Source organism: Calonectris borealis, chromosome 21 (genome assembly GCF_964195595.1).
Source record: "Calonectris borealis chromosome 21, bCalBor7.hap1.2, whole genome shotgun sequence".
In the NCBI taxonomy this organism is placed as follows: Eukaryota; Metazoa; Chordata; class Aves; order Procellariiformes; family Procellariidae; genus Calonectris; species Calonectris borealis.
In genome coordinates, this window is record NC_134332.1 from 6,157,279 (window position 1) to 6,184,366 (window position 27,088).

A 27,088-nucleotide genomic window follows, 5' to 3' on the forward strand; every position below is an offset into this window, starting at 1 on the left:
TTCTCTAGGTTAAGCAACTTTGCTAGGAACCGGAGAGACCCAGCGGTCTTTTTCTTACTTTTCGGAGTCCAGGGCAATCAGGGCACTTTCCAGAGTTTCTTTAACTGGTCCCTGGGTCAGGCTAGTAGTAGGCTTTGGAAAAACTGAAGACCCAGCCATGTCAAACCCTTCAGCAGCTGAACTTTCTGGCTTGTCTTCCTCTGACAACCGCATCCCAGTGCCACTGAAGAGAAAAAATGAGAGACAGCCAAAGCACAACCATTAAAAATACACAACAGTGTGTATCTTATGCCAAAGAAGGAAAGGAAATGGATTTTAAATACAGATAAGCATAAGTGAAATCGAAACACAAACCAATATATTTCACAGCCTTTTCGGTAAGAACTTGCCCCAAAAAGGAGTTGCACTGCTCTATGATTACACTTTGATGTACTCTGTGCTACAGGAAACCCGAGAACACGGGGCAAGTCATAAAAGCCACCAGAAAAAGATCAGATCGGGAAGTCGGAGCATTGTTCAACGCAGGGATGGCTTGATTTGTGTTTTCCTCTGCGTTTTCATCCTCTCTTTATACTTGTGCCCATTGCTGCAAGTCAGGAGCTACAGCTAGGTACTGCATGAATTTCCCTGTCACTTAGCAGACCTGGCAACATCAACTTGTTCCACTATTACTCCATTCCTAACAATAAGTGGAAGGAATGGTTTTAACTCCTAAACCCCTCCTATCTTCACAGCCGCTGCCCCAGCTCACCCTGTGGTTGCCGCGCTCTTCTCACAACCAAGCAACACAAAACAGACCTGCAGATTCCTGCAGCTGAGTTTGGCTTGTCAGAGCAGGACCAGAAAGCACTTTGCTCCATCAGGAGGAGCACAAGCGTTCAAACGCAAAGCACGGTCTGGCACGAGGTTTGAGACGGCCGTGCGCTCCCAAGCTCACCTCCCCGTCGTGGTGTCAGCCCTTCCCTCCACAGCCGCTGGTTTCTGCTGTTCGTAGGTCAGCGATACCGTTGAGGTTGTGTCTGCTTTTGCTATTGTCACCTCCTTTGCCTTGGAGGCCTCTTCCCCGCAGTGTGGGCAGTAGCTCATGTCGTTGACCTGGGAGGCACAGTTCTTGTGGAAACGGTGGGAGATGCTGCTCTCCGGCTGACACTCCATGAAAGTGCCCTAAAAAAACCACAAAGAAGAAATTCACACCTTGATCACTACGTGCCTTACCCGTTCTACATGCTTCGTCCGCAGATCTCTTAAATACTTCATTCATCACCACTCTTGTCCCTGGCGCTTCCAATACAGTAAGCAAGCACTGCCACTTCTTTAGAAGAGAACAAAATCAAGGTAATGGGGAAAAAACTCACTTGGTTAAGGACTGCAAAGCAAGTTTTTTAATTGCGCTTGGGAAACAGAACCAAGAAGTCCCAATTTCCAGCTCTTTCCTCTAACGCTTGAAGTTCTTGCTTATGTTTCTAGAAGTGCCAGTGTACTGTAAGGACGCCCCCAAAACTGCAAAAAGAAAACTTCAGACCTGCGTGCTGAGCCAGCATTAAAACTACCTAACAAAGCTGTGCACAAACCATTCAAGGACCTACATGAATATGATTAGATCAGCTGTTAACCCCAATGTAACCTAAAGCATGCGACTTCTCTGCTTGGACCAGCCCCCTATGCTGTTTAACCCCAAGAATGTGGCTGACTGCTCATTCAACAAACTTGGGCAACTTTTCTTACAACTATTTTCCCTTTCCAGCAAAGTCTTCCGAACTGAACTGAAGGTACCCCAGAATTCATTGCTCTGCGATATTAGTGCTACCTGAAGCCCTACTGTGCTCTGTGTTATTAGCGATGGATAGCACAGGCAAACGCTCCCAGATTCACCTGTGTGAACTGCGACATGCCACTCAGAGATGTAAGAGCATGTAAGGAAAGGCTAGTTAAAAACCCACTCTTCTCCTGAATTCACGGTCCTCCCAAGCAATCTAATTAACTCTATTTCAGCTTTGCAAAATGCCTTTAAGGGTTTTGAGGATTTTATCTTTTAAATGATCTTTGACTCAGCATGAAAACCCAGGATGGCTCCATTTATTACAATTACAATAATGCTTGCGACTGCTGTAGCATCTTTCATTGAGTCATCTTGAAGAACACTAGCACCAGACAATTAAGCTTCCCCATCACCCCGTGAGGCCCTCAATTGGTGTTTTTCAGCTTTACCAACAGGGAAACTAGGATGCTGACGACTTGAAGGACTGGACCAACGCTATTAAAAGCCTCAGCGGCAGAGGTGGAAGAAGCAGGAGGAGATCTGAAACACTGCCTTGTTCCAGTGCCATCACTCAGGCTCCCCGTCTGAACCCTCATGAGCAGGCAGGGGGACAGAACCACTCTTGTGTACACAGATTCATTTACAAACCAAGCTAATACAATTTTTGATGTGATTGATCTGTACAGAGAAAGAAAAAAAACTCTGGTTCCAAAGAAATTCCTAAGGCAAGACTTCCACCATGTGAAACCCCAGTGAAAACCCTTCAATAGCACCCCTCGGGGTCTCCAGGAAGGTAAAGGTGACAATTGCAGCTACCCTCACACACATTCCTGTTGAAAACACCACCTGACGTGCTGTGGAACGAGGTGGAGTTGATGCCAGGAAGTCAGTAAACCCCTTTAGGTACCATCTCCACCTTCAGCTCTTCCAGCTACTGCGACAGGTACCCCCTTCCCTAGATTGAGAGCACGGACTTACTGCAGTGCAAAAGTATCCACAGCCAGGGCAACACTGGTGTTTCACCATCCTCCCTCTATGGTCCTCACACAGCACCAAAAGCTGGACTTTGTTAGACGGGCGCATCAGTTCATACTTAACCACACTGTTTGTGCATCGGCCCAGCTGGAACAGGAGAAATTAAAGGAAATGAAATTACTGGAGACCAAAACACTCTCTGTGCTTGTGCGGAGGAAGATTTTGCACACTGCCTTGATGAGCCCTGGCTTTTTCACAGTAATTCAGATGTGTGCCAGATAGCATTAGCAGTGCAGCAGGAAGCTGTGAAAGCTGCTCTCACAGGAAGAAATGCATCATTTACTAACTAACATGCATGTGGACCCTGAGTCGTTTGTTCCTTGCAAGAAAAAAAAAAATCGTAATTGGAAATAGGCAACAGCCAAGCAGCCGCAAAAGGGGCAGTCCCATGGGCCTGACTCACACAACATACGCTCTCCTTTTGCCAGGAAGAGCGGGTGTCGGTGACCAAGAGAACAAGACCATACGCACTAAATCTTGTTACTGTTCAAAAGTATAAGTCACAGGAAGATAAAGGGAAAAATAATTGTTCTTCGTTGCCAGCGAAGTTATCGTCTGTACTGGTTCCAGCACTGGCCCCTGCCCAGACCACAGGGATGAACAGCCAGGCTTTCACGAGAGCTCAACTACAGTCACGTTTTGAGCATGTTTTCCGAAGGATTTCACCAATGTATAGCTCTGGGCTTAAAAAGCTGTCTACTCGTGCACCACCTTGTTCTGTTAATGACAGCAGGCTCCGTGATTGGGATTCACTTTTCCCAATCAGTGTTACTCACTCTGCTGCGTCAGAAGGAACAGCGCTTCCTTCTGCTGCCCCCATTCATACATCTACGACATTTTCACATCCCAGTTGCCACCTGCTAGCATGACGCAACGCTGTTTGGGTTCTGTAAGTTCCTCTTGATAATATCCTTGCTTTCCCCAAATGCTTGGCAAAGGACATTTATAAACTAGAAATATAAACATGAAAGGCTGCTACAAGGAAATGTCCCTACCGAAATCTGTGCATGGTTGACCGTGCACTGCCACCATGAGCAGAGGAGTCAGTCAGGAACACGGTGCCTGCTCATCACCAACAGACTGTACCTCTGGTCTAGCTGAGGTTTGATTTGCTGCTTTTTCCTCGACAAAACTAGACTTTCTCTCTAATTTTTTTAAACTCCACTTCTCCTGCAGAATCAACACCCCTACAGAAAAAGAGAACGGATTTTAACCTAGGCTTATCATTTACCTCTAGCATCTCTGATTCAACTTACCCAAATTCCAGCTGCAAAGTCTACCTGTGACACCTCGGCTAGACTGATCACCGTTAACACACAGACCCCAGGGGCTGCAGGAGAGGACCCTTCCATTGATTTTTACTTATGAGCTGAGGAAATCTGATTAACACGTGAAAAGCTGCACTGTCCCTGTGAGAAAGTCCCTGCATTATTATGTCACACTATATTATTTGTTAGAAACACTAAAAAAGTACAAAATGATTAATTGCTATTTTCCAGCCATGAGAGTGTGCAGCAGGGTGCTCATAACTATTTATAATATTCTCCAAGGACACGACAGCCTGGAGAACCCACTATTCACACGTATAACATCCTTATAACATCTATGAGTCACTTATCCCATTATGAAAAAGAATCTAACATAAAGCATGGCCTTTGCTATTCCCCTCTCTGATTTATCCAGGGACAGAACTGTCAAACCCCCGTATACACGAGAAGGAACTCTTTCATATACCTTTTGTTTATTTAGGAACGCTGGGGTCCCCCTCTCTCCTATAAGTCTCTAGGGCATTCTCTTTAAGGAATCGATTTTGCCATGCTTTGGAAATTCATTTCTCTATAGGTACCAACACATACTAACAGAAGCAGAGCTGGGCTGCAAACCTCATTATCCCTTTCTCCCTCCATCCACCCCTCTTCTGGGATCCTACAGGAGAACTAGGGATATTCTCACTCCTTGTCCTACTACCAGCAAGTATCAGAGTGCTGCAGTGTGACTGCGGCTCAGCTGAAGCTTAAAAGAAACCCAAGTGCCTCCCAGTAAAAGGAGGATCTACCGAGTGTGTTCCTGTCCTGCAGTCTCACTTTCCAGACTCTGGGAGGGAGTCACTTCTGCCACTTACTTCCACACTTCTGGAACCAGTAGAGCCCAACTAGCCCAGCTGTGATCGACTGAAAGGCATCAAGTGCAATCGTTTTCAGTCAGCCAGACCTGGAGGCTGCGCAGGGTTGCCAGGACATAGGAAGCTTTGTAACAGAAGCCTCTTGGGGGAGGAGGAGAGAAGAAGGCTGGGGCAGACTGAGCTGGCGGAGGGCATGCCAAGTTCCCGAAACTCAAGAGCTGGCTATGGAAAGGTTTGCATCAGCTCCTTCGTAGTCATGGGAAACCAGCTCCAAGCCTCCTCCGATTGGATTTTCTCACTTTGATGCATGCTAATGTATTTTAGCCCACTTGGCCTGAAGTGTGCCTGTTACATCAGCTTGATCCAGCCGCACAGGCCAGGACAAGCAGGAGAGATCCACCCAGTGCCTCTCCAACTGCCACCTCCTCCCTTCTAAGTGGCTTCAACCCAACTGTGCAGAGTGCTGGAGCCCTCAGCTTAGCGAGCGAGATGTTTGCCCTGCCATTCCCGCACACCAGTGGGTTCCCAGTCTAGCAGGCTGCAGAGCCCCTGTGTGACCCGACACATGTTCCCGGCGCAGCATTTTATTCTTTATGTCTTTGTCCTCAGCAGGTAAGTCTGCGAGAAGCTAAAAGACAGGCTCCTACCTCGTTATCCACGCTCTCCGTGGCCATGCACTGGTTGTTGGCTAGCGTGGTGATCTCTCTGCTTTTGGGGGTTTCCATTCGACAGCTACAGAGGGGGACTTCCTGGAGACCATCTACTTCCATTGCTTCAGGACCATTGGAAAGACCTGGAGTACAGAAGACCAGTAAATCAACTCTGAAATTCTCTTCCAGGAGGAAGGACGCAGTCCATCAACACCACCCATGTCTTGTGGCATCTTCCCATTCCATGCCCTGAAACGCTTTCAAGGCATTATCTAAACCCTGTAAAAAAGACCCCTTTCTTACACCAGTTGGAAAGCATCCTGTACTTTTCTAAGTGCAGCCACACTACAGATGACTGTGCTGAAATCAAGAATAATAAGAACAGTTTACTCTGAGAAAACCTCAACAAGGAAAAGCAATGATGAGGTACAGATTTTTATCAGTCTGCCTCTCCTCCCCACCTGCCCCACAACACTTTGCTCTGGCACCAGAAAATTTGTAGGAAACCACCCAGAGATGGTGTTGGAGATTTGAGTAGTTAGTGGAGTGATAAACAGAGATCAGGAAAGCACAAACTTTTATTTGCAGAGGCTTATTACACAGATGGGAAAACAAAATTCCTGGGACTATTTGGTCTCAGCCAACCAAGAATTATTTATTTTGGAAAGAGAACAAACCAGGGAAAAGAAAGCAGCAAGATGCTCAGATGTTCTTGCCTTCTCTCATCTCTTTCTCTCAGATTTTGAACATTTTCAAACCTATTTAAAAGTGGATAATGGCTTTTGAGGGGGCTCACCGCCAGGTATGGAGGCACAGCATGAATGTTCTTGTGGCTCCTCTGGATTCAACTCAATCACTAGGTTACCCGTGATTGCAAAACACTGGCCTAACGACAAAGGGGTTGCTTTTAGTCCTACACTCCTATTCTAATTCTACACAGTCATAACATCTCCTTGCAATGGTTTCATTACAGAAGCAAACCCTCAAACATTTGCCTTTGGATTGGTTCACCCTCAAGTGTCCCAAGCTTTCCCTACCCAAGCCTGCCGTGGGATTGAGTCCCAGTGAGAAGGAAGCGTGCTGCTATTTTTTAAGCTTTTGAAAGGAGAGTTATTTTGCTGCAAAGTTTCAAAGATCAACTTCATTCCTGGGGGAGAGTCCTCTTTAGCTGCCCTGGCAAAGGCAGCACTCCCCCTGCAGCATCCTGCCCGTGGCTAGACCCTATTTGCCAAGCACGAGCCCCGTTCATCTTGCAAGGAGTTTCCTTTAGCCAACAAGTTGCAAGACCAGCCTAGAGAAGGGATGGGATATTTCAAGACATACAAGCAGAGGGAAAGTCCTTGTAGTTTTCATGTAAAATCCTGTCGAGATCTTAAAGGTTTAAGAGCTTTTTCTAGGACCACAAATCACAAAGCTCATTCCTCGCCTTCCAAGCATCACTTTCGTAATCTTTTAGACATCCAGAGGCTCTGGTGAAAGCATCCCTCGTCCATCCTGACCCTCCCTTGGTGGTGAACACTCCCACCCGCTCTTTGATGTGCCTCTATCAAAAGAGCCAGACAACCTTTGAAAGTGAAAAAGCGATGGGGGACAGACAGACGGATCCAGGTCTGCTGGATCCGAGGCAAGTTCAGCACTGGCAACAGCGGCCGGGGGCGAGCACCCAAGAACCGTTAGTCCCTTCTCTTCCCGGGGCTGAACGAGAGGATCCTGTGGGGCACGGGGGAGATGCTGAATCAGCATCCTTCAAGGAAGGGAGGGGAGCTGCCGACTGGGACAGGCGGGCTGGGACAGCGCCTTGGACCCCTTGCTGGCCGTCTTCCCGAGCCAGCGTGCCCCACCCGAGCCGGGCTCCCCGTCCCCATGCCCAGAGCAGGGGGTCCCGGCGGCGGGCGGGCGCTCTGCGGCCGGCCCGGCCCCGCAGCCGCCAGGGGGCAGCCGGGCCCCCGCGCGCCGCCCCGGCTGCGGAACAAAGCCCCGGCCCGGCCCCGGCGGGGCTCGGGCAGGCGGCACCCACTCACCTCCCGCCGGCGAGGAGAGGATCCCCTTCACCCGGAGATCCAGGGAATCCAGGGACACCTCCATGTACTCCATGCTGTTCTCCTGGCCGGGGCCCTCTCTGCCTCCCAAAGATGGTTTATAGGCTTCGGCACCTAGATGGAAACACACGCGTAGTTACTCGGCTAAAAACACCAGTAATAATAACACACATAAATCGCGTGCAAGCACGTGCGGGTGTAAGGGCCATATTTAAGCGAGCAGGCTGTATGTAGGCTCCTCAGAGAGGCCATGGGTACGGATGCACGTAGAATTATGAAAATGAAACATCTGGGCATATATGACACGATTGATCTCTTATTTCCTTCCCTGTCTGATCAGACGGATTTTCCACTTCCACTTAGGGAGGTGACAACAACAACAAAAAAAGAATAAATGAGACAAGTTCTGCCTCTGAAAGGCACATCTGCCTGCTGCCGTACTGCATTGGCAGCAGAAGCTTAAATGGCACAAGGAAGGGATGAAACCAGGGCTCAGCGCATCCTCCTGCCTCCGACCTGCTGCAAAGGGCTCCTGGTACACTCCGGCCAGGCAGAGCGAACCAGCTAATCATGTACATCGTGAAGAGGACGAGACAGGTGACATTCAGCTTAATGGGAGGGGAAAAACATAAAAGCCAAGTTCTGGCTGTAAGTGAACAAAGCTGCTGCCGGGAAGAGATTGCATGGGGATCCCTCGCTGGGAAGAGATTGCGTGGGGACCCCTCGGAGCCTTTGTGGGAATTGTCAATCTCTTTGCACTCCCTTGGCTTTGCTATCTCTCCTGGTTTGCTTCTCCCACTCAGGCTTGGCCAAGAGACTTGCATTAGCCTGAAAGACTGGCTGCCACCTTTATTGAAGGGGTGGAAAACCATCTGCATCTGAAATGAAGAATTAGCTATTTGTGCTGGAAGGGATCAACGGCCCCCACTTCTTCTTGAGAAAGGGGCCACCTTGGGAGGAAGAGGAGCAAGCCAGATGACTGACAAATGCCAGGCACAGACCAGAGGCTGAAACATGGCCATTTAGCTCAGAAGCAGACACAAATCTGCTGATAAAAAAATGACCTGTTAGCAAAGAATTAGCAGACACGGAAGAACAAACTCTTTGATAGCATTGGGTGTGTGAAACCTTAATAACAAAGCTGAAGGCACAGCATCACTTCACTTTTTTTTACCCATCTTGTTACCTTTCCTCAAGAAGAAGAATCAGATCCAGCCCGCACTCCCGGCTTTCCCCATCCCACAGCTTTCAGAGGACAAAGGCCGCTGAAACCTTCTTTTGAGTGCTGGGTAGCTTAGGTCAAATAAGAATGACCACCTGAACAATGTCCACACCATGAGATGGGCCAGAGGTAGTTCATTACAAACGTTGTTGTGCTTTCAGAATAAGCAAAGACAACCTGCACATTCCATTCAGCTGGACAAACATCCATACAAAAGCAACTGAGCATCACTCTGAGGTGGTCCTTCCTTTCCCTTCTGCATCTCACCACACTCCCTGAGCTCATGGGATATGAGTCCATGTGGACATGAGTCCACGAGGTCTTTTTTGGATACTCTAAAATAAAGGAAGTTCATGAACAAAAAAATATTCCTTCAGCATGCCAAGTATAAAGCCACCTCACTTATTCTGCTGTTGAAGTGTGCACACCAGCAGTTACTGCCAGTGAGATGCAACTTCACACCCTGGTTTATCATACAGCCCATCCTTGTAAAGGAAGAGTGAGCTCTGCAGACAGCCACTGCCTTATGGGCCTCAGGTCCTTACACCTCCACCTGGAAGGCTAACTTCAGTGTAGTTAAGGAACAAAACACAATTAGTTACCTAGCACAGTGGCTTGTTTCTTTTTATTCCTCCGTCTCCTCTTGCGGGTGGGTTTCAGCCATGGACTGTCTGTCTTTCCTTTCCTCTTCAGCAGCTTCTTCTTGATGCTGGACTCCGAGCTCTGAATAACCAGAGAGGCCACGTGCATGTAAGGCATGTTGGTATCAGCGTCCCAGCAGTCCTTTGCGCCCATGCGAAAGAGCCTTCTCGCAGCTTGAGTTATGCGAAAAGGCCTTAAGGACTGGGGGTTTGAAATCAAGTGGTACTAAAACGTCTTTATAGCACCCAAAAGGAAACACAAGCACACGTGTGGGTGTACTTCCTGTCGTTTCAATGGTGCACGCTTCACTTTCTCTTCCATGTAGACTCTTACACCACACTCATCGCAGTAGTAGCTGAGCACCTCCGCGCAGCAATGCAAGTATGCAGGCACACGCACACTTTTAGTTTCTCCCCAGAAAAAGTTGAGGGCTTTTTTCAAACTAAAATATTCACATCGCTCCACAGTCATGCTAGAAAATGCCAACAAAAATCTGCCTTGCACCTAAAGAGCCACCTTACAGGGCTGGGAAGGACCCTGGGGAATTGAACTCTACAGTAGCAGACCAGCCCCCTCCCTGAGCAAGGTACAGGCACCACACCAGCACGGACTATTCATGCAGTAAATATTCAGACACACATATGAATCTAAACAGGGTTTGGGTTTTGGTTTAAAAAAATACAGTTGTCTGGGGTGGGTTTTCAAAGTCAACATCAAAACAGGGAATCGGGCACCCCAACCCTCTAAGGCACTCTTCACAGCGCCAACCATAAAATTCACATTCAGACTGAAACTGCCGGCTCCTGATGCTCATCCATCTCCCACCGAGAGAGGTGGGAGAATGAAAAACCTCCTGCTACCATTAACAGCGGCTGGATCAGGCCCTACCTTCATGGTCTACGTTGAGAGGAAGCCGGTGCTGCACCATGCCCTGTTATCACAGTGAGCGAAGCTGGGCAAAGGTGGCGCTGAGCCCTGGCTCTCCAGGGCAGCTCTACGCACGTCTACGCTGTCCCTGATAACCGTCCCGAGCATGGGCTCAGTTGTGCCCCACCACGTGGCTTACACCAATTGCATCACACTGCTTGTGGGGGAGAGGTTTGCATTTGAGCCAGTCCCTTTCTGGGGAACCAAGTGACTCACCAGCTATGAGCAGAGTAAAAACCACTGTCTAGGGTGCAGAGATATGACTTGGGAGTTTGGACTTGACTGCAAGCTCAACCCTTGGTTTGAACTAACGCTACAGACTGGCCTCAGCCACCCAAAGAAAGGGGCAGGCTACACAGCCTTGCTGCTTGGTCCTCTCTGGCTCCTGTAGTGTCTAAATACAAGGAACAAGACTCTACAGAGCTTCAAAGATTCACTTGGTATAGTCACTTCTACCTTCAGCTCAAGACATCAAGAAAATTAAGCCAAGAATTTTCCCAAGGTGACTGAAGAGTTGGGGTGCCTTAAATGCTGGCTCCTCAACTTGAGATGCTGTGGAAAGGGAGCAAAATTATAAATAAAGGGCAGGGTGGGGGACAGAGACAATCAATGAACAACAATGTAAATTAAAAAAAAATCAGGTTCCTTTCACCAGCCATCTAAGAATAAAAAGTAAAAATCACCAGCAGCTAGTGAAAGTCTTGCCCTAGCACTATACAGACAACCTCCTAGGGAGAGTGTCTGTCTGTCTGTGTGCTATTTGTATGTCTCCCTGATAAGAGCTGCTCATCTGGTATCATGAGGTGGCATGTCAGATCAATGTGAATTTAGGCTGTAGGCTGGGCCAGTGGATTTGTGAACTACTCCACCTGAGCTCCGAAAAGCCATGCTGAGCTTCAGGTTGTTAAGAAAACATTGCTGGCTCCTACCACTTGCCAAGTCTGCATCTGAAGAATGTAAGCACCCTTAAATATTTCTACTAACATTCAAATGATTAAAAGCAGTTAACACCTTGTTGAAAACAACAAACAAAAGCCCATTAATTAGCATCAGAAAGCAATTAATTGTATCACAGATCAGGGTTAAGCACCTTGTGGAAAACAATACTCTGTGTGTGGGTGTTTTCAGAGAGTGAGTTTTGTCAGAGATATGAAGCTACAACGCTTCCCGCTCTCTCTTTCTGGCAGCAGTGCAAAGGGGAAATTATTATCAACAGGACAAAGGCTGAAAGACACATTTAGCAGCCAAGCTTACCAGGTCAGACTCATCTCCATCTTCCTCCTCCTCCCCAGACTCTCCAGACTCCTGTTCCTCCTCAGACTCGCCATCATCAATCTGCAGCCACCATTTGCCCAAGAACAGAAAGAGTCAGTCAGGTCAGGTCTCTCAAAGCAGAGCATCCTCCCCACCATCCTGCAGCGCCCAGCACCCAGCCCCAGCCTGCGTGTGCACTAATATAATTTCCTCTCCGCGACAAGAACTCCAAGGCTGTTAATGCACATCATCGTACATCCATAGGGATGGTACAGGGAAAAAAAATTTCAACCCCAGAAGAAAGTTTTCCAACCAAATCTTAACTTCTGTGATCATCCAGAAACAGCCTCGTGTCTACACTGTGAATCACGATTTAGGAAAAAATTAACTAAACCATTTTTAGTGCTTTACCAACCTGTTACAAGCAAGATTAGGAAGACGTCTGTTACTGTTTCAGTGAATCCCATAACTAAATGTGGTGGGGGTTCTGCATGTATACTGGACCACAGACATATGCAGCAAGGCTGAAACTGGGCAGTAGGTGGGGAGACTCTCACGGGTACAACGGAGAGCAGGAAATGGTCATCAAAAAGCCTCACTTCCACTGCTGTGCTTTCTGCCATCTTGCTGGCTAAGAAAACCTAGAAAATGCCTCACCTCGTGCCACTCCTATCCCACGGGTACAAGCAGTGTCCCATCCCACTCCAAGTCCTGCACAGGGCATGTGAATACCTTTCTGGCGTTGTCTGCATCGGACGCGCTGTCTTTAGAGGTCCTGTTGTCATCTGCAGGAAACACAGCTGCCTGTTCTGCGCCATGATCATCCTCCTCTTCCAACTCATCAGAGTCTTCCTCTTCAGAGTCTACATCTATGCTTTCCCCGTTCACGTGAGGGCTGGCATCACCTAGGTCCTTTTCACTCTGAAAGTCATCCAAGCACACGAGCCACAAAGACAACATAAATTCATAGGACAGAGCAGCTGAATCCATCCCAGACCACCTCTGTGCTAGGAACCTTAAAGCTGCCAGGGGAAAGGTGGCTATATGTCCCTCCAGAGCTCTTCAACGGTGCCAGCAAAACCAGTCTGAGAGCCTGCCATGTGTCACCTAACCCTGTCGCCCTGGGGAACGAGGAGCCACGAGGAGTCATTCCAGTCTTATGGTTGTACAAGGCATTAAGGGGAGGAGGGCTGTTGGGCAGGAGCCTTCAGACAGACCCCTGCAGTCTAATTCAAACATGGAAGGGCAGCTCCACTGTGGCATATCATGGGTGCAAGAGGGTTTCTAGGGAATGGAAAGGGACGTTAAATCAGAGCGAGGGATTTTCACTCCACTGCATGAAAGCCTAGCACTTTTCTTTGAATTCAAAGACCAAAACTTCAGGGCATGGGTTGCAGCAAAAGCAGAATTTGATCAGGAGCGAGTCCCTGTCTAAAGCTTTTTAAGTAACCAGTTGTTTTGCTGTACAGCCTCAAGCAGCAACACTAGACAGTTACCTTGAGGACTCTGAAACAAAAAGGTTACAACACGGGTACGCTTGAAATCTCTCCAGTTCCACAGGATTCACGGGACAGAAGGGGAACATTCACTGGAAAACGTTTGTTTAAGAGTTGGTATCTGAACAGCCACACTCAAAAAGCCATTTTCAAAGCAGCAAGGCTGCTAGGGGCACGACGCTGTCACTAGGATGCTGTCACCACGTAGACTCAAAATGGAAGATGCTGATGGCAACAGGCCATCACGTTCCTGCGCCCATACATGGGGTTGGTGTGCCAGGACAAGGGATGTCTATGGTGACAACAAACATGTCCAGTGGGCTTAGCGCTCCCCTCACCTTGGCACCCGCAGAGGAATGAGTTATGCTCTTAAACATCTCAATCATTGTTCTCTGTTTTAACACTTTGGTCTTTTTCTTGGGAACCAGGCTATAGGTTCCCATTCTCCGTTTCTTCTTCCGAGATACTGCAGCAGCTGGAAAAGAGAAGCAAAAAAACCCCAAAGTTTGCTCAGGAATGAAAATAAGTGATAGAGAGTAGAGGCTGTACTGGGGGAAACCACATTTGAGGGCACGATCTGAGAAAAAGGCTTCCCACTCCAACTAATTTATTTACAAGTCAACCAAAAGATAACACACACATAGATGCAAACACACAAAGAGCTTTCTGCCAGTGCTGTAAACCCACCCAAATTCTGGGTATCCTCTCCATGCTCCTTCTGGCCCCTACATCACCATACACAATATCAAATCCTTAAATTAGCCTGCGTTTGGCAGTATTGCTGATGCCGTAGGAGGCTGAATAGAATCCAGCTTGCTCAAATAGATGCAAAGCTAATAATACCAACTTACAATGAAAGCGATTGTACAATAACTGAAGAACACCCAGGGAAAAGGTACCTTAAATAAAAAGCCATTTGCCATTTAACCTCATTTCGCACCTACTATGGAAGTTTGTTTGATTCCTTTCGCTATTTTGATTGGATCTTAATTTGTTAAGTCTCCCGCCCCGGCCTTCTAATCAAATCAGTCATCACACCTCATGGCCTGATGCCGTCTCTGGTGAATACACATCAGAGGGATGCTTAGTGCAGGCTTTTTTAAGAATAGTGTACAACAGGGAACAGCCAGCTTCAGCACCAGTATTACCGTTTGCAGCTGTACAGCCTGTTCCTTGAAAGCATTTCTTCATCTCCCACTACAGTGAAATTTCACCAAAAATCTATGAAGAGACCTCTCAAAAAAAAATCTTTTAACCCAATTAATCTTATTTTATAGGGCTGTAGTTCATGGGAAGCAGTTGTTGTGGCGATTTACAAAGTCCTTCAGAACTGATAGAAACATCTTCAGAATATCACACGGGAAGATGGGACGAAAATGTCTCCTCTAACAAAACCTTTGAGCAGAAGAGTGATCCTCGGTGTGGTGGTGCCTGACGGGGCATGCCTCCCTGCCCGCGCTGCCTGAAACCCGTGAAACAAGGCGGCGCAGGAAGGACTGCATGGGAGGTGCTCTGCGGAGCAGAAAACTGGTGGACTTCACTACTTTAACAGGGGACGGCAAGAATGTGCCCCGTACAACATCCAGAGGTGACCAGAAGGGAGTCCAGAGGACACAAGCATCACTCTTGCAGTGCGGCGGCCACTTGCAGAGAAGCGGCTAGGTGAAACGACAGCAGCCCTACTGATGCCAGCAGGAAAGGAAACCCTGAAGGAGATTCTGTGGGAAAAAGGTACTAACAGAGGTTTCAGTCCTTGTTAACCTGCCTCATCTCCCACTCAGCCACATACACACACATTTGAGAGGTGGGTGCTGTTAGCAATTTTAACTCTGTCCTTTTTACCCGTCTGCGACTTCGTGGTGGCCACATAGCTCTGGTTCTGAGGTAGTGACTGGTGAAGGCCCGGGAGAGAGGGCAACGGCAACGGCTTCCCAAACTCCAGGACATTTTTGTTGCCTTCCTCCTTGGATTCTTTTTGATCTCTGCTGTCTCTCCCATCTTTGGGGTCTTTACTTGCATGCTGGAAAACAAAATGCAGTTAAATTGAGCCTCTGCAGTAAAAAAAAAAAAAACAAAACCAAAACAAAAATAAAGAAGATAAGTTTAATTCTTTTCTCTCAAACATAATCACTTTCATCTGAAGATAGGACCAACTTTCAAAGCAAAAGCACACAGCCCCTCCTCTAGCACATAATGTTACTTTGCAAGAACATTGCAAGTCTGCAAGAACACTCCCAGCCTGCTGCTCCTTCACTTGTTGAAGGCTGTTGCCTTTGAAGGTGAAAGGCTACCTCGCAGAGGCAGAGATGGCAGATCCAAAGCAACTGCAGATGACGAAAAGGATCAGACACTATTTATACAGGCATTTGGTTAGCTCCGGAGAAGACGAATGAATTACAAGAAATGCACCTATTCCCCGAAACAAGCCCCGAGTGCGGCTGTCACATCAAGCATGCACAAGAAGAGTCTGGCAGAGACGTTTTGGAAGAGCAGGCAGCAACAGGAAGGGATCCTTCCTTTTGGACAGCCTTTGGCACAATCAAGGCTTAGCAAAGGCTGTGGTCTCCCACCCCTAGCCTAGCACACGATGAAACACAAGCAAAGAAGGTATTTGCCTGACATTGTAGGTTCATCTACAGTGCTGCCACTGCCACAGCAAACACCTGCCTGAGCTTACCTTAAACCAGCTAGCACAGGTACTGCTGACCCAGCTGTTGCAACACCACACACAGGACAGGCTACAAGCTCCTACTGAAAACCTGATCAGGCTCAAAAGAATTTTGTAGTTGCTCCTGCACTCCCTGTCGCTGGAGCCAGGCTCCCAGGCCCCAAGGCAGCTTGCACCCGCTCTGATTCGAGCTTGTACATAAGGCAAAGTCCCATCCAGCACCTTCGGGGATGAAAGCAGGGTTCCTACAGCCCGTGTCCCACAGCACTGCACCTTTTGCAGCAACCACTGTTAATAGCAGAGAGTGGGGTAAATGTTGCCACTCTAATTTGACAACTTACACTGGGTTTGCCCTCTTATGTATTTAACAGATGACCTAGCTGCATCCACACCTCTCCATACATCTGACCACTCAACTGTCAAATAGGAGGCAGGTTTGGCAGAGATACTCCAGAAAACCAAGAGCACAGTTAGAAGATTACAAGCTCTGCGGTGGCAATGTTTTATTGCTGCTCCACTTGCAGGAAAATACTTCTTATGGGACTTCTGAAGCAACAGCTGAAATACCAAAAGAGAAAGAGGAATCCAGGCAAAAGACAGAAAGGAAAAAAAAAGCAGCGAGCAATAAAAACACTCTTTAAAGTCCAGGTTCAGATAGGCACTCTTAGACACTGCTTTCAAGTAATGTGACCTTGTGAACAAATGGGGAAGCGACTGATTCTCCTAATTACGGCTCTGCCATGTGCACACTGCTGGCAGAAAGCGAGGACTTGGTTGCAGACAGAAAAGCTGTAATGATAATCAAAAATGACCTGCATAAAGAGGCCATCAAATTGCCAATGATTCCTGCATCAAGCCTATAACTTATGGCTGAATTGCCACATCTTTTCTTAAAAGGCATCTAGTCTTGGATTAACGATTTCAAAGGTGACAAATCTACCATATCCTTTGATATGTTGTTCCAATGCTTAATTGCTCTCACTGTCAAATAATTAAATGCATTATGCTTTTTCAACTAAATTAAAAAGCCCTGTATCATCAGAAATTCTCACTCCAAGTAGATACTTATGAAGTATGATCAACTTTTTTTTTTTTTTAAAAACTTTCTCTTCAATAAGTTTAATAGAATGAGCAAATTAAGCGTCTTTAGGATGATTTACTGGACATTGGATCACTCCTGAGACTGCTCCCAGTTCTTCTACCCCTTCAAAAAATGTACGTCAGGAGTGCTGGGCACAGTATGCCAATAACAGTCTCAACAATACTATTTATACCTCTTAGTAGTCCCTATTTTATAGATCTAAAGGTTAACAATTACTCTTGGCTACAGGATTATTCTGAGAATTCCACTGCTTTCCGTTTCTAACTTAAAATTAGAAAAATGAGCTTGGGAGGCAGATCTGATGCAGAGCTGCCTGCAACAAGTGTACATAAGGGCTGCATTTTTTGTCCTTTAAGTGCAGGTTCTTGCAACTGGTCTCTGATAAAACGTGCTGCTACTTGCAAACATCAAGAATTTATATTCAGACCATGCCAGACTGTTTGGAAAAACATAATCAAATTTTAAATGAAAAAGTAGTATGTTATTAGCTTGGGGTTTTTCTCTCCCCCTGTAATTACAATATGGAAATAAATTAAAAATCTTCAATAGGGCTGCATGACAACTGTTATATGTGACTTCTTCATGGCAATTCCGGTAAAACAGTTTTTAAAATCAAATTAAGCCTTGTGAGATCTGGATTATTACTTGGAGACATATGCAGCAACGCTAAAGAACAAGAATTCCTGCAGAGAAGTGACCACATCTCTCAGGAAGCCTGATGGCATGGGAAGCTGAGCAAGCCAGCAGTAAAACATACATCTCTCCCTCTCTCTATTTCTCTCACACATGTATATAAATAATCCTAAATCTAAGGGTTGTAATAAAAAGGATCAGTAAAGATTTGAAAGCACTCATATACTCAGTCCACACAATTTTCTCACCATCTTTCTCCATTCTTAGCTAGATAAAACAGTTACATCTTTGCTGTTCTCATTAAAATTTTACCCTTCCAGCAAGTAGAGTGTTTAGTGGATGAAACTTAATTCTCTTCCCATTTCTGATGTCTCTGAATTCTGCCAGTTCCTTAACTCGAGACTGTAGGTATAGCCCATCCTGGTCTCCTACCTTGAGCTTTTATGCTCTGCTCCACCTGCTCCAAATTCAAACACTCCCAGAAAAGAGGCTTTGCTATTCTAGCACACTGCTCTGCTGGGAAATTTCTTCTTCCTTAAAATCCCATCACACTGGCTAAGAGCTGGTTCAAGCATGATTGGGCCCCTCCTCGCTAAGATATTCTGCATCCTTCGCTGCCCAGGCTACAACCAGCACCTGACCCCTCTCCGCAGAGGAGAGTGGGCAGGTTCAAATAAAAGAAGCAAAGACAAAAGACGGACTGTGCATTTGGGAGTGGGGCGAGTGGGTGCTAGACTATTTGGGGCACAACAGACTTCTATCAAAGCAAAACGGAAACAAAAAATTACAGTAATCCATTTAAACACAAAGCTCACAGATCCACCTGCAAACCTCCAGCACCATCAGAGGACTTCTCAAAACGCTGCATGTCCGTTTAGCTCCAGCAAATTTCCTGCTAGGGAAAAGGCTGTCCCAAGCAAAACATCAGACCAAGGTTTCTCCTGCAGAACAGGCAGGGCTGGCAGAGCAGCTACCTCCAGCCCTGCCACCCCATGCCCCAGCCCGGGGCCGGTAGGACCCAGCTCTAAGCCACCTCCATGGGCTTCACGGTCACTGGTACAGCTGATTGCAGTTAATGCTCCTGTCACATGCCACTTTCTTCCAGTTTCATGATGGATGGGTTCCTCCTGCCCTCCCCGTTCCTAGCACAAGGCACAGCATCAAGCAGGTATCTATAAAACTGCTTGCAGCCCAGCATCCACCCAAGCAAACTCCTGATTCTTCACGTACAGCCTCTCTTACCTTCCCCCAGCAGAGGACACTCGTGCTGGCAAAGCACAAACAAAGGGGGTTGCAAATAGCACGTGCTTCAAAGACCCCAACAGAGCTGATCGCTAGTCCACATCTACTCATCCACTTTGCTGTGACAAATCCTAATACGTTCCTGCTTCGCTTCCTGAAGATCCAGAGTCCTCTGCTACAGGTGGAAAATGCCAGACTGGCAATGCTGGAGCAGAAGGAACCACACCGGGAAAGCGATGAGTGGCTTTCAGTGATCTGTTGGGCACGGACCGATCTGCTAAGAATACTAACGAGGGTACGCATAGTTTGAGTTGCCCGCATTTTTAATTAAGCTGACTCCTCTGCTCAGAAACTGGATGAAGATCATCCTCCTTCACTTAAATCAACAAACATTCAAGAGAGCACAGGTGCTTTCATCTAACACCTACATGGGCTCCACTGCAAATAGCAAAATTAGAGGCGAGAAGCACTATTCCTGACCCTAAATAAACTCCATTGCTGTGTGTTATCCCTGTCCAAAACAGCTGTGCTCTTTTTCTTTTTTCCCCAATTATACTTAGATTTTTAACAGTCAGGCACAGTTCTGTTTTCATCTACGGATTTAGAGAAGTTGAGTGAGGAGCATCCCATGCAAAGGCAACTCCAGGACGCAGTCTGAGCTCCCTGTGTTCGCAACCACTGGAGGCCAAGAAAGGACCAAAAATGATAGCGGAAGAAACTGCGTTGCTAACATCTTCATTTCTCGCAGCTTCTCATGTGGTATCAGCTCATCCTACGCAAAAGGCTGTAAAGTCACTATTTCATGTTGGGCATTGCAAGGAATAGTCAAGAAGCTGGAGACTGCTATTCCCACAGCTCAGGCCAACGTTTCCAGAGATGCTTGTGCCTGGAAATAGCAAAAATGAGACCAACAACTATGTCCGACACCATTGTGAGAAAAATAGTCAAGAAAACTGCTTAGATTGGGACAAGAACACAATATTTTATGTGTTTCCAAAAATTAAATTCAAGTGCTTTCTACATTTTAATGGGATTGACCATGTTTCTATTATTGGCACAGAAGTCCCCTGCAGCAGCAGGGGGAAGTTACTAAAAATGGCAAAAGACAGAATATCCTCCTTTTTTTTTATTCCAAAAGTAAATATACAGAACAAACAATCCTTACTAATTAAACCCCGCGTTGGTTCGACAGACCGCACACGGCATTCTTCCCACAGCCCAGCAATTAAGAGGTCTTTCTGTTACCAAAGCAAGCAAGCCAGCAACAACCGAAGAGAAACCAGACCAGAACTCTATCCATGTATTGGTGCAAGGACACTGCCAAAGATCCTGCAGGTCCTGCTTCGGAGCAGGGCAGCTTCCAAGAGTGCGCAGAAGGACTGCTGTTTGATCTCGACACCTGAAACCATCTCCAGCTTAGACATACAAGCTGTTTTATTTCCTTCTTTTAAGGACTTTCATCGCCGGCACAGTACGAGCTTGAAACCAAAGCCAACTAGCCAGGAGGACTAAACTAACCGCCACTGCCACCGGGCAACACGGCAGCTGTCACAGAGCAACCCTCTTCTCTCCATCCATCAGTCAGATGCGGAGGGGTAAGGAGATTTGTACCAAGGCGCTGCCTTTGAACAGCACAAAGCAGCAGCTCCCAGGGGTATCTGCCTCTAACAACTGGTGAATGATATTTAAGCAAGAAATACCAGTCTGCTATAAAAAATTTATCACAAGCAGATGATAGTGCCTGTAGGAGCTGTAGTGGCACTACTCTCCCTTTCCTCCACTGCAGCAGAATTAGTTTTCACTACTGAATTTTACCAGAGCTGCCGGGGGCTCCTGACCCCTGCCTAAGCCTTATCTTGGAGTCACAAAAAGAAACCTGCAGGGCTTTGGTCTTCATCTAGATCAGTCAAGCTGCAAGGTTGATCCACCTATTAACGTCCTTTTATCTGCAGATTAACACGTGCCCATTTATCCGGTGTGACTTGATTACAATTGCACTGATTTGTGCGTGGTCACGTATCTGCATAAAATCATACGGGTTTAGGCTGCCAGGCAGACTGCTAAACCAAGCTACAACCCTGCATTTAATGGGTTTCAGAACCAGCGTCGTTCAGAGGTGTGGACGCTGACAGGTCAGGGGAGACCCCACTCCTTGTCCCTGTCCCCTCCTAGATCAAGCAGCTGAAGGGAAGGGAGTGTCACACATCAGTCAAAACGAAACAGGGTAGCTCAAACCAGTTTCGATAGCAAGCCTCCCGACAGAAATAGGTCTGCTGGGGACCTGGGACTGGGATGATCATTTCTGCGGGCTGTGGTCGGCAGCTGGGGCAGCCACCTTCAGCCGTCGCGGCCGTGTCAGCAGTGCGAGTACAACCAGTTAAATACAAAATTAAAAGTACCGCACAATGTACATTCACTTTCTACCTCCCTCTGCAGTAAACCCTCTATATAAGAAGTCTATGGCCTCATCACTCCTGGAGGAGATTTCCCATAGAGGATATTTAACTGTGGCCAAGCTCGCACGCATGGAGTTCACGCTTTGAGTCCGCCCGTGCACACCTGAATACCCCTCTGGAGAGGGTCCTCGATGGAGGCACCTTCTAGGTTCAGACAAGCTGACAGCAGCACTTGCAATCAGATGGAGAGCTCTATTTCACTATGCCCTGTACTCTTCTTTTTATTCCCCCCCCCCCCCCCCCCCAAGGCGACAATATCCCCATACCCATTAGGACCTGCTCTTTGAGTTTTCTGCATATTAGAGGGTTTGAGCCTGCTGAGCAATCCCAGACGCTTGCAAACCACCAACTGCCACCTGCCTGGCCTCGAGAGATGAACACAAGATGTTCTCAGGCCAGGAGCTCCTGCAGAGCAACCCACAGACCATGTCAGCACACCGCCGCAGTACTGCTGGGCACTGACATGGAAAATAATACTTTACAGCAACAGCAACACCTGTGTGTGCACAGAAAGAAAGCCGCTTACCAGTCCTGGGATCAGATATTTAGTGGCAACGCTGCTTAAAGGTATAGTCTGATGAATATTGGTAGAAACACCAACACAAGCAAAGCATCTTCTGCTCCAAGCTTCTCCTTCCTGCCCAGGCTTTGTCTTCCCCAGTTAAATTGGTACCCTAGGTTTTGGACTCACACTGTGAAATCAAGCTGAGATACCGATTTCTTGGATTTTTGCACTATTTCTTCTGACAGTTCAGTTCCCCTGACCCTGAGCTCCGCACAGCATAAAAAAATACCACCAGAGACACACACCTCAAACTACAGCTTCACGGTCACCGAGAAATGAATGGAAACATAACTTGGGATCCCCTATTCAGCCATCTGCCCCTCTTGTCTTAAGAGACAGCTATGGGATGCTACCATCCCTTATCCTTTCCAGACGTGTCTTAGTGACATTAAGCGTAGAAAGTGGAGTTTCTGAGCAGAAAGGCCTTCTCCAAGCTCAGGACACACACATGCACTTGCCTTTCAGTCTGTTGCCTGGTCCTGGAAACTTTTGGGTTCTTAGTAGGATTGTAAATGGATTAGGAAGGGAAGAAAGAAATTCTTCTAAAGGGGCAGCATTTGTGTTACTGCACTAATCAGAAGGGGAGCAGAAATGATTCTGTCAACAACTCTTCTGAGGTCTCTGTTCAAAAACCACATTAACATGCAACAACATCAATTAAAATTGTCACCTGTTTCAGATTCAGCTTCGATCCCAATTCAGGAAGCAACTCCTAAACAGAGAAAAAGCTGGTTAAATTTATGAGAAAATTATTTTCTTCCTTTCAAAGACCAATCCACATGTGCAGGAAAAGGCTACCAAGGTCCCCTGACAGCTATTGGATTACAGAAAATAATTTTTTGGCCCCAGTGGGTTTCTGTAGGAGCCGGGGGGGAACAAATGTTTACACTTTGCAGGCAACAAAATATCTTCCTTCCCTCCTTCTCCCAGGCAGCATAGGTTTGCAAGAACAGTCTACCAAGAAAACAACAATACTCTACAAAATATTAGCAAAGAAAACTACTGTGTCCTGTAACATCAACTTCTGGGTGATTTCCACGATTTATTTCCTGGAATACAGCACCTGCTAGCATGGTGTTTTTGAAGGGGAAAAAGTGTGAACGTGGAGGCTGGTGCATGAAAAGTTACTGCAACGCTGTGCGGATGAGCCTCTTCTAAGCAGCTCAACAAAGAAATAATCAGGATAGAAAAATGACAACAAGCAAGGACTCTGCTACTCAAAAGAAAATAGCATGTAAATTCGAAAGACAATGGGGAAAAATTAGGTAGTAATTATCAGGAAGGCTGAACAAAACAGATGTTTTATTGTCTTGCAGAAATTAGATCAAATCTTGGGTTCACATTCAGATGCAGAGGCTTGGACAGAGAACATGGGAATGGCCTCTTCCTACCACTCTTCCTGTGATTTTTGTTTCTCTCCCTATTTTAAGCCCAAGGGAAATGGCCAGAGGTGCTGAGGACAGACTATGCACTTTCTAGAGTGGCCCAACAACTGCAGACTTTGGTTTTTGAAGCCGCTGTTTACTGTGTGAGCAAATAACGATCAACAGCACCATCACAGCAACTCGTGTAACGGAGCGCTGCAAGCATTTGCAAACGTTACAAGCAGCTTTCTAGAGACAAACGTTGAAGCCCAAGGGTTTGCGTAAAAATATTCTTTTGATGTATCATAAAATATGAATGAGGAAAACACTCCCTCCTAACCTAGCAGTTGTCTTTTAGAAGGGAACTGCCTCTTTCAATTGCTCAGCCCCAAGGGACCTCTCCCTGTCAAATTCCACAAGGGTCTGGGGGTTTGCCTGGACTTATTTAAGAGCACAACAGGCTGCTGGAGGAAAGCTGCGAGGCAGTCTCGGTTGCAAAGCCTTGTTTGGGTAAGAGACAGCCTTATGCGAGATTTTCATCAGGCTGCATGTATTGCATCTGGGCTTCCTCACTTTCTAGCCAGAAAACACAGCAAGGGTGCGAGAGCGAGAGAATTCAAATGCAATCAGGGGAAGGCAGAGGGGAAATTAGCGGTTTGGGAGAATGGTTGGGAAATCATGGCAGGCGTGGTTTCTGCCCTACTATCGAGGCTGGGTGCCCACGAGGTTTGTAATCTTGATGTGCTCTTTGGACTCCCACCTGCTTCCGGAGGCACAGGTGGTGCCGCAGCCAAGGGCACCTTTCCCCATCTGTGGCTGGCTAGGTGCCACCCATCTTTTTTTTTTTTCTCTCTTCCCCTGCTCCAGACCACAGCGATTCACAGCTTTGAGACCTTCACATCATATTATTGCTATGCTGCAACATGTGGGTGACATCTGAGGATCACTTTGCATTTGCTGGTCCGTAATACGCTGGTAGCTAACAGCAATCCATTGCACCAACCTTTACAAAGCTGCAGCAGTTTCCCATTTATTTCTGGGTGTGACTCACATTGCCAAGCAGGGCTCACAATCCTTTCCTTGACCTAGGTGCAGGATACCCAAAGGCGAGTCCCTCTCCATCATTAGACATAGCACAATGAGAGGATCTAGCTCACTGTAGCTAAATATAAAGCGTCACAGAGCTGGAGACCAAGGGCTGGTAGTGGAGATCTGCCTGTTCCAATATCTATCCCCTACCTTTGCCAAAAGAACCAAAAAAATAACCAAGAGAACCTAACCTGGCCAATGACAAAGAAAGGCCCATTTCTGTTCACCCTACTATAACATGAACGCACCAGATGAGTTCACATCTCCTTTTTGCTCCTAAAAAAAAGGCAGAGCTCTGTTTTATTAAGTGATGGTAAATCCACCCCTAAGGATTCTGGAGTGAAGATTTCTGAACAAGTTGCATTACTGCAGGCAACATACAAAGAGAGAGAAAACATCATCTGGTTTACTACTATAATGATACGGCAATGCAATCAAGTTGCCTAACATATCAGCTTCTTGACAGCTTTCAAGCTTAGGAGAAGCCTCAAGTTAACATGCTATGCTTAATTTCCTTTGGGTCAAACTTATAAGAAATCTAATTTGTTTCACAAGCAGCTCTGGATTTCAGCAGACGGCTGATGAACAATACAGCCAAGAGAGAAAGGCTATTTAGTGTCTCGCATAGATCCGTTGGAGAAGGTAATTGATCAATTATATATTTAGAAACACATTGGGAAAGAGAGCTGACGGTGGCCATGTGACTCTATTTTAATACCTCTGTCTCTTTGTAGGAAGAGAAAAAATAAAAATAAATATATATTAAAAAATATATATATTTAAAAAAAAAAAAAATCAATCCACTCAGTGGGACACCTCCAAATCACGCGTGTTCCTGTGCAGCAAGGTATCCCTCTCACGCACTCAAAGAAAGCCAAGAGCAATCACAGCAGTAGCAGCACTGACTGCTGGGCGTATACGTTACCAGGCTAGGGGTGGGTTTAGGCATTGTCTTCCGTGCTCTGTGGACCTTGACTTCAGTGTTAGCAGCGGTGGCTTTTTTAGCATCCATGTCCTTACTGCCCTCCCCGAGCTTGGTTGGCATTGTAGCTTGCATCTGAGAAAAGGAGCCCACAGTTCTCCCTTTGCTTGCTCCTCCTGGAAGGGTTTTTGCAGCATGGCCGGTGAGAGAAGCAAAGGTGCTGGTAGTCCTTAGAGGTTGCTCCTGTGCCATCTGCTTGGTTAGAATATATCCATTGCTCCCTGTTACAGAAGTCTGTGTGAAGTCATTAGCTTTCATATGGTTTTGCTTCCCAGTCTCGCCATCTCGTTCAGAAATGCCATTTTCTGCTATCCTATTTAATTTAGTACTAGAGTCCTGCTGGCTCACTTTCGTATTGTCCTGAGTGTTTTTAGCTGGGTTTGGGTGGCTACCAGCTTCGCTGTGCTCACAGGAACCGTTGGTTTCACCATCTACTGCCATTCTTGGTTCCCCCGCTTGCTTTTCTGTAGCACTTTCATCTGCAGCCATGGCATTAAACCCTGGAGAAAGAGGGAGCATAAGGAGGAAGAGAGGAGAAAGAAGAGGGTCACAAGCGGTATCAAAACTTCAAAGAGAAGGTACAGCTACTTACAGTGGCTAATGAAGAGCAAACCTCTCCCCCAGAAAACTGCTTGCTATATACATATATACACATTCGTTTAGGTTGCTCACTCACCTACCTGACCGGCTTGCCTGGATCCTCAGATGGTGAAAATTGGGGTGGGTGGCTCAGTTGAAAGCAGCGCACTCATTCTCACTTGCCTCAGCTGCAGATGTGGCCATTTATTCCCAACTATGGATTTTTCAAGGTAAATATTATCTTTAGATTTTCCAATAACTACATTTATTGGACCATATGTCAACACCTCACATGTCAAACAAAACACCGCCCAATCTTGCATTCAGATCTCTGGCAAAGCCCTTCACAATGCCAGATTAACACAAGAAAAGCTTGCTGGTAGGGCTGTACAGCTAAGTTTTTGTGGCACAGACACAGCTCAGCAGCTAAATGTCTACATCAGGGCTCTGCTGCTAAACAAAAAGTTGCAAGGAGTAACTCCCTGGCAATCACAGCTCTTCTGGAAGTGTTGTCCAGTGCAGACCAGCTCTTTCACCGGGATGAAGCAGCACAGGAGCAGGATTCATGGTGTCACTTCAGAGGCAATAGCCAGAGTAGACACAGGACTGAAGCGTGTTAAATGCAATTTTAGACTGAAATAATTACACGACTCAAACGCAGTGAGATTTTTGCAGACTGACTAAAAGCTCACGCGCAGATAAAACAGGTATGCATGTAAAAAGGTTTTTTCCCCCTCTTCCAAACATTTCCATGCTCCCCCCATCAATGAATTTGTCCATCAGAGATTTCAGACCTGAGCTGAAAAAAATCCAAGTATGAACGCCATGTACTTGCAGCAAGGTTTCCAACATGACAAACTAGCCGCTCCCCAGTCAACCAGGAGTGATAACAATTCACTGGCACGTTCAGTAAAATGATTAAATCAACCTGCTGTTAGCGATTCCTTGTATTGTTTTCCTTCCAGAGGCCAGACAGTTATGAAAAGCATCACAAGAAGTACCAGCGAAAGCTTCGTCCAAGTGGGCTGTCAAAGCAGGTAGGACTGATTTACAACCAGCTTGAATCAAAGCAATTTTTGCCTACAGTATTCAGAAGGGCCCAGAGTCAAACTGGAGGACAACTCTGCAAGCCAGACCAGCATGCTGGCTATCAGCATCTCACTTCACACTGCTCTTGAAGCCCAAACACTCAAGGAAAACAATATTCTGAATGTCTCTGCTGACCTGGCAAAAACCCGATGCAAGGCTAAAGCATGAAGAGG

General features: G+C 46.7%; 1 protein-coding gene across 5 annotated transcripts in view; it reads right to left on the bottom strand.

Annotated features, from left to right (window-relative positions):
• The window catches only part of EHMT1 (euchromatic histone lysine methyltransferase 1), a 123,045-nt gene that overhangs the window by 25,681 nt on the left and 70,276 nt on the right, over nt 1–27,088 (bottom strand). For all 5 annotated transcript variants that reach the window (XM_075170465.1, XM_075170467.1, XM_075170466.1 and 2 more), the window contains 12 exons: nt 25,191–25,747; nt 22,483–22,524; nt 14,989–15,166; nt 13,485–13,621; nt 12,383–12,571; nt 11,651–11,731; nt 9,430–9,550; nt 7,588–7,719; nt 5,564–5,709; nt 2,738–2,881; nt 938–1,164; nt 59–223 (listed from right to left, as the gene is read on the bottom strand). In XM_075170465.1, the coding sequence (XP_075026566.1) occupies nt 59–223; nt 938–1,164; nt 2,738–2,881; nt 5,564–5,709; nt 7,588–7,719; nt 9,430–9,550; nt 11,651–11,731; nt 12,383–12,571; nt 13,485–13,621; nt 14,989–15,166; nt 22,483–22,524; nt 25,191–25,747 (2,119 nt within the window). The remainder of the gene's footprint in view (nt 1–58; nt 224–937; nt 1,165–2,737; nt 2,882–5,563; nt 5,710–7,587; nt 7,720–9,429; nt 9,551–11,650; nt 11,732–12,382; nt 12,572–13,484; nt 13,622–14,988; nt 15,167–22,482; nt 22,525–25,190; nt 25,748–27,088) is intronic.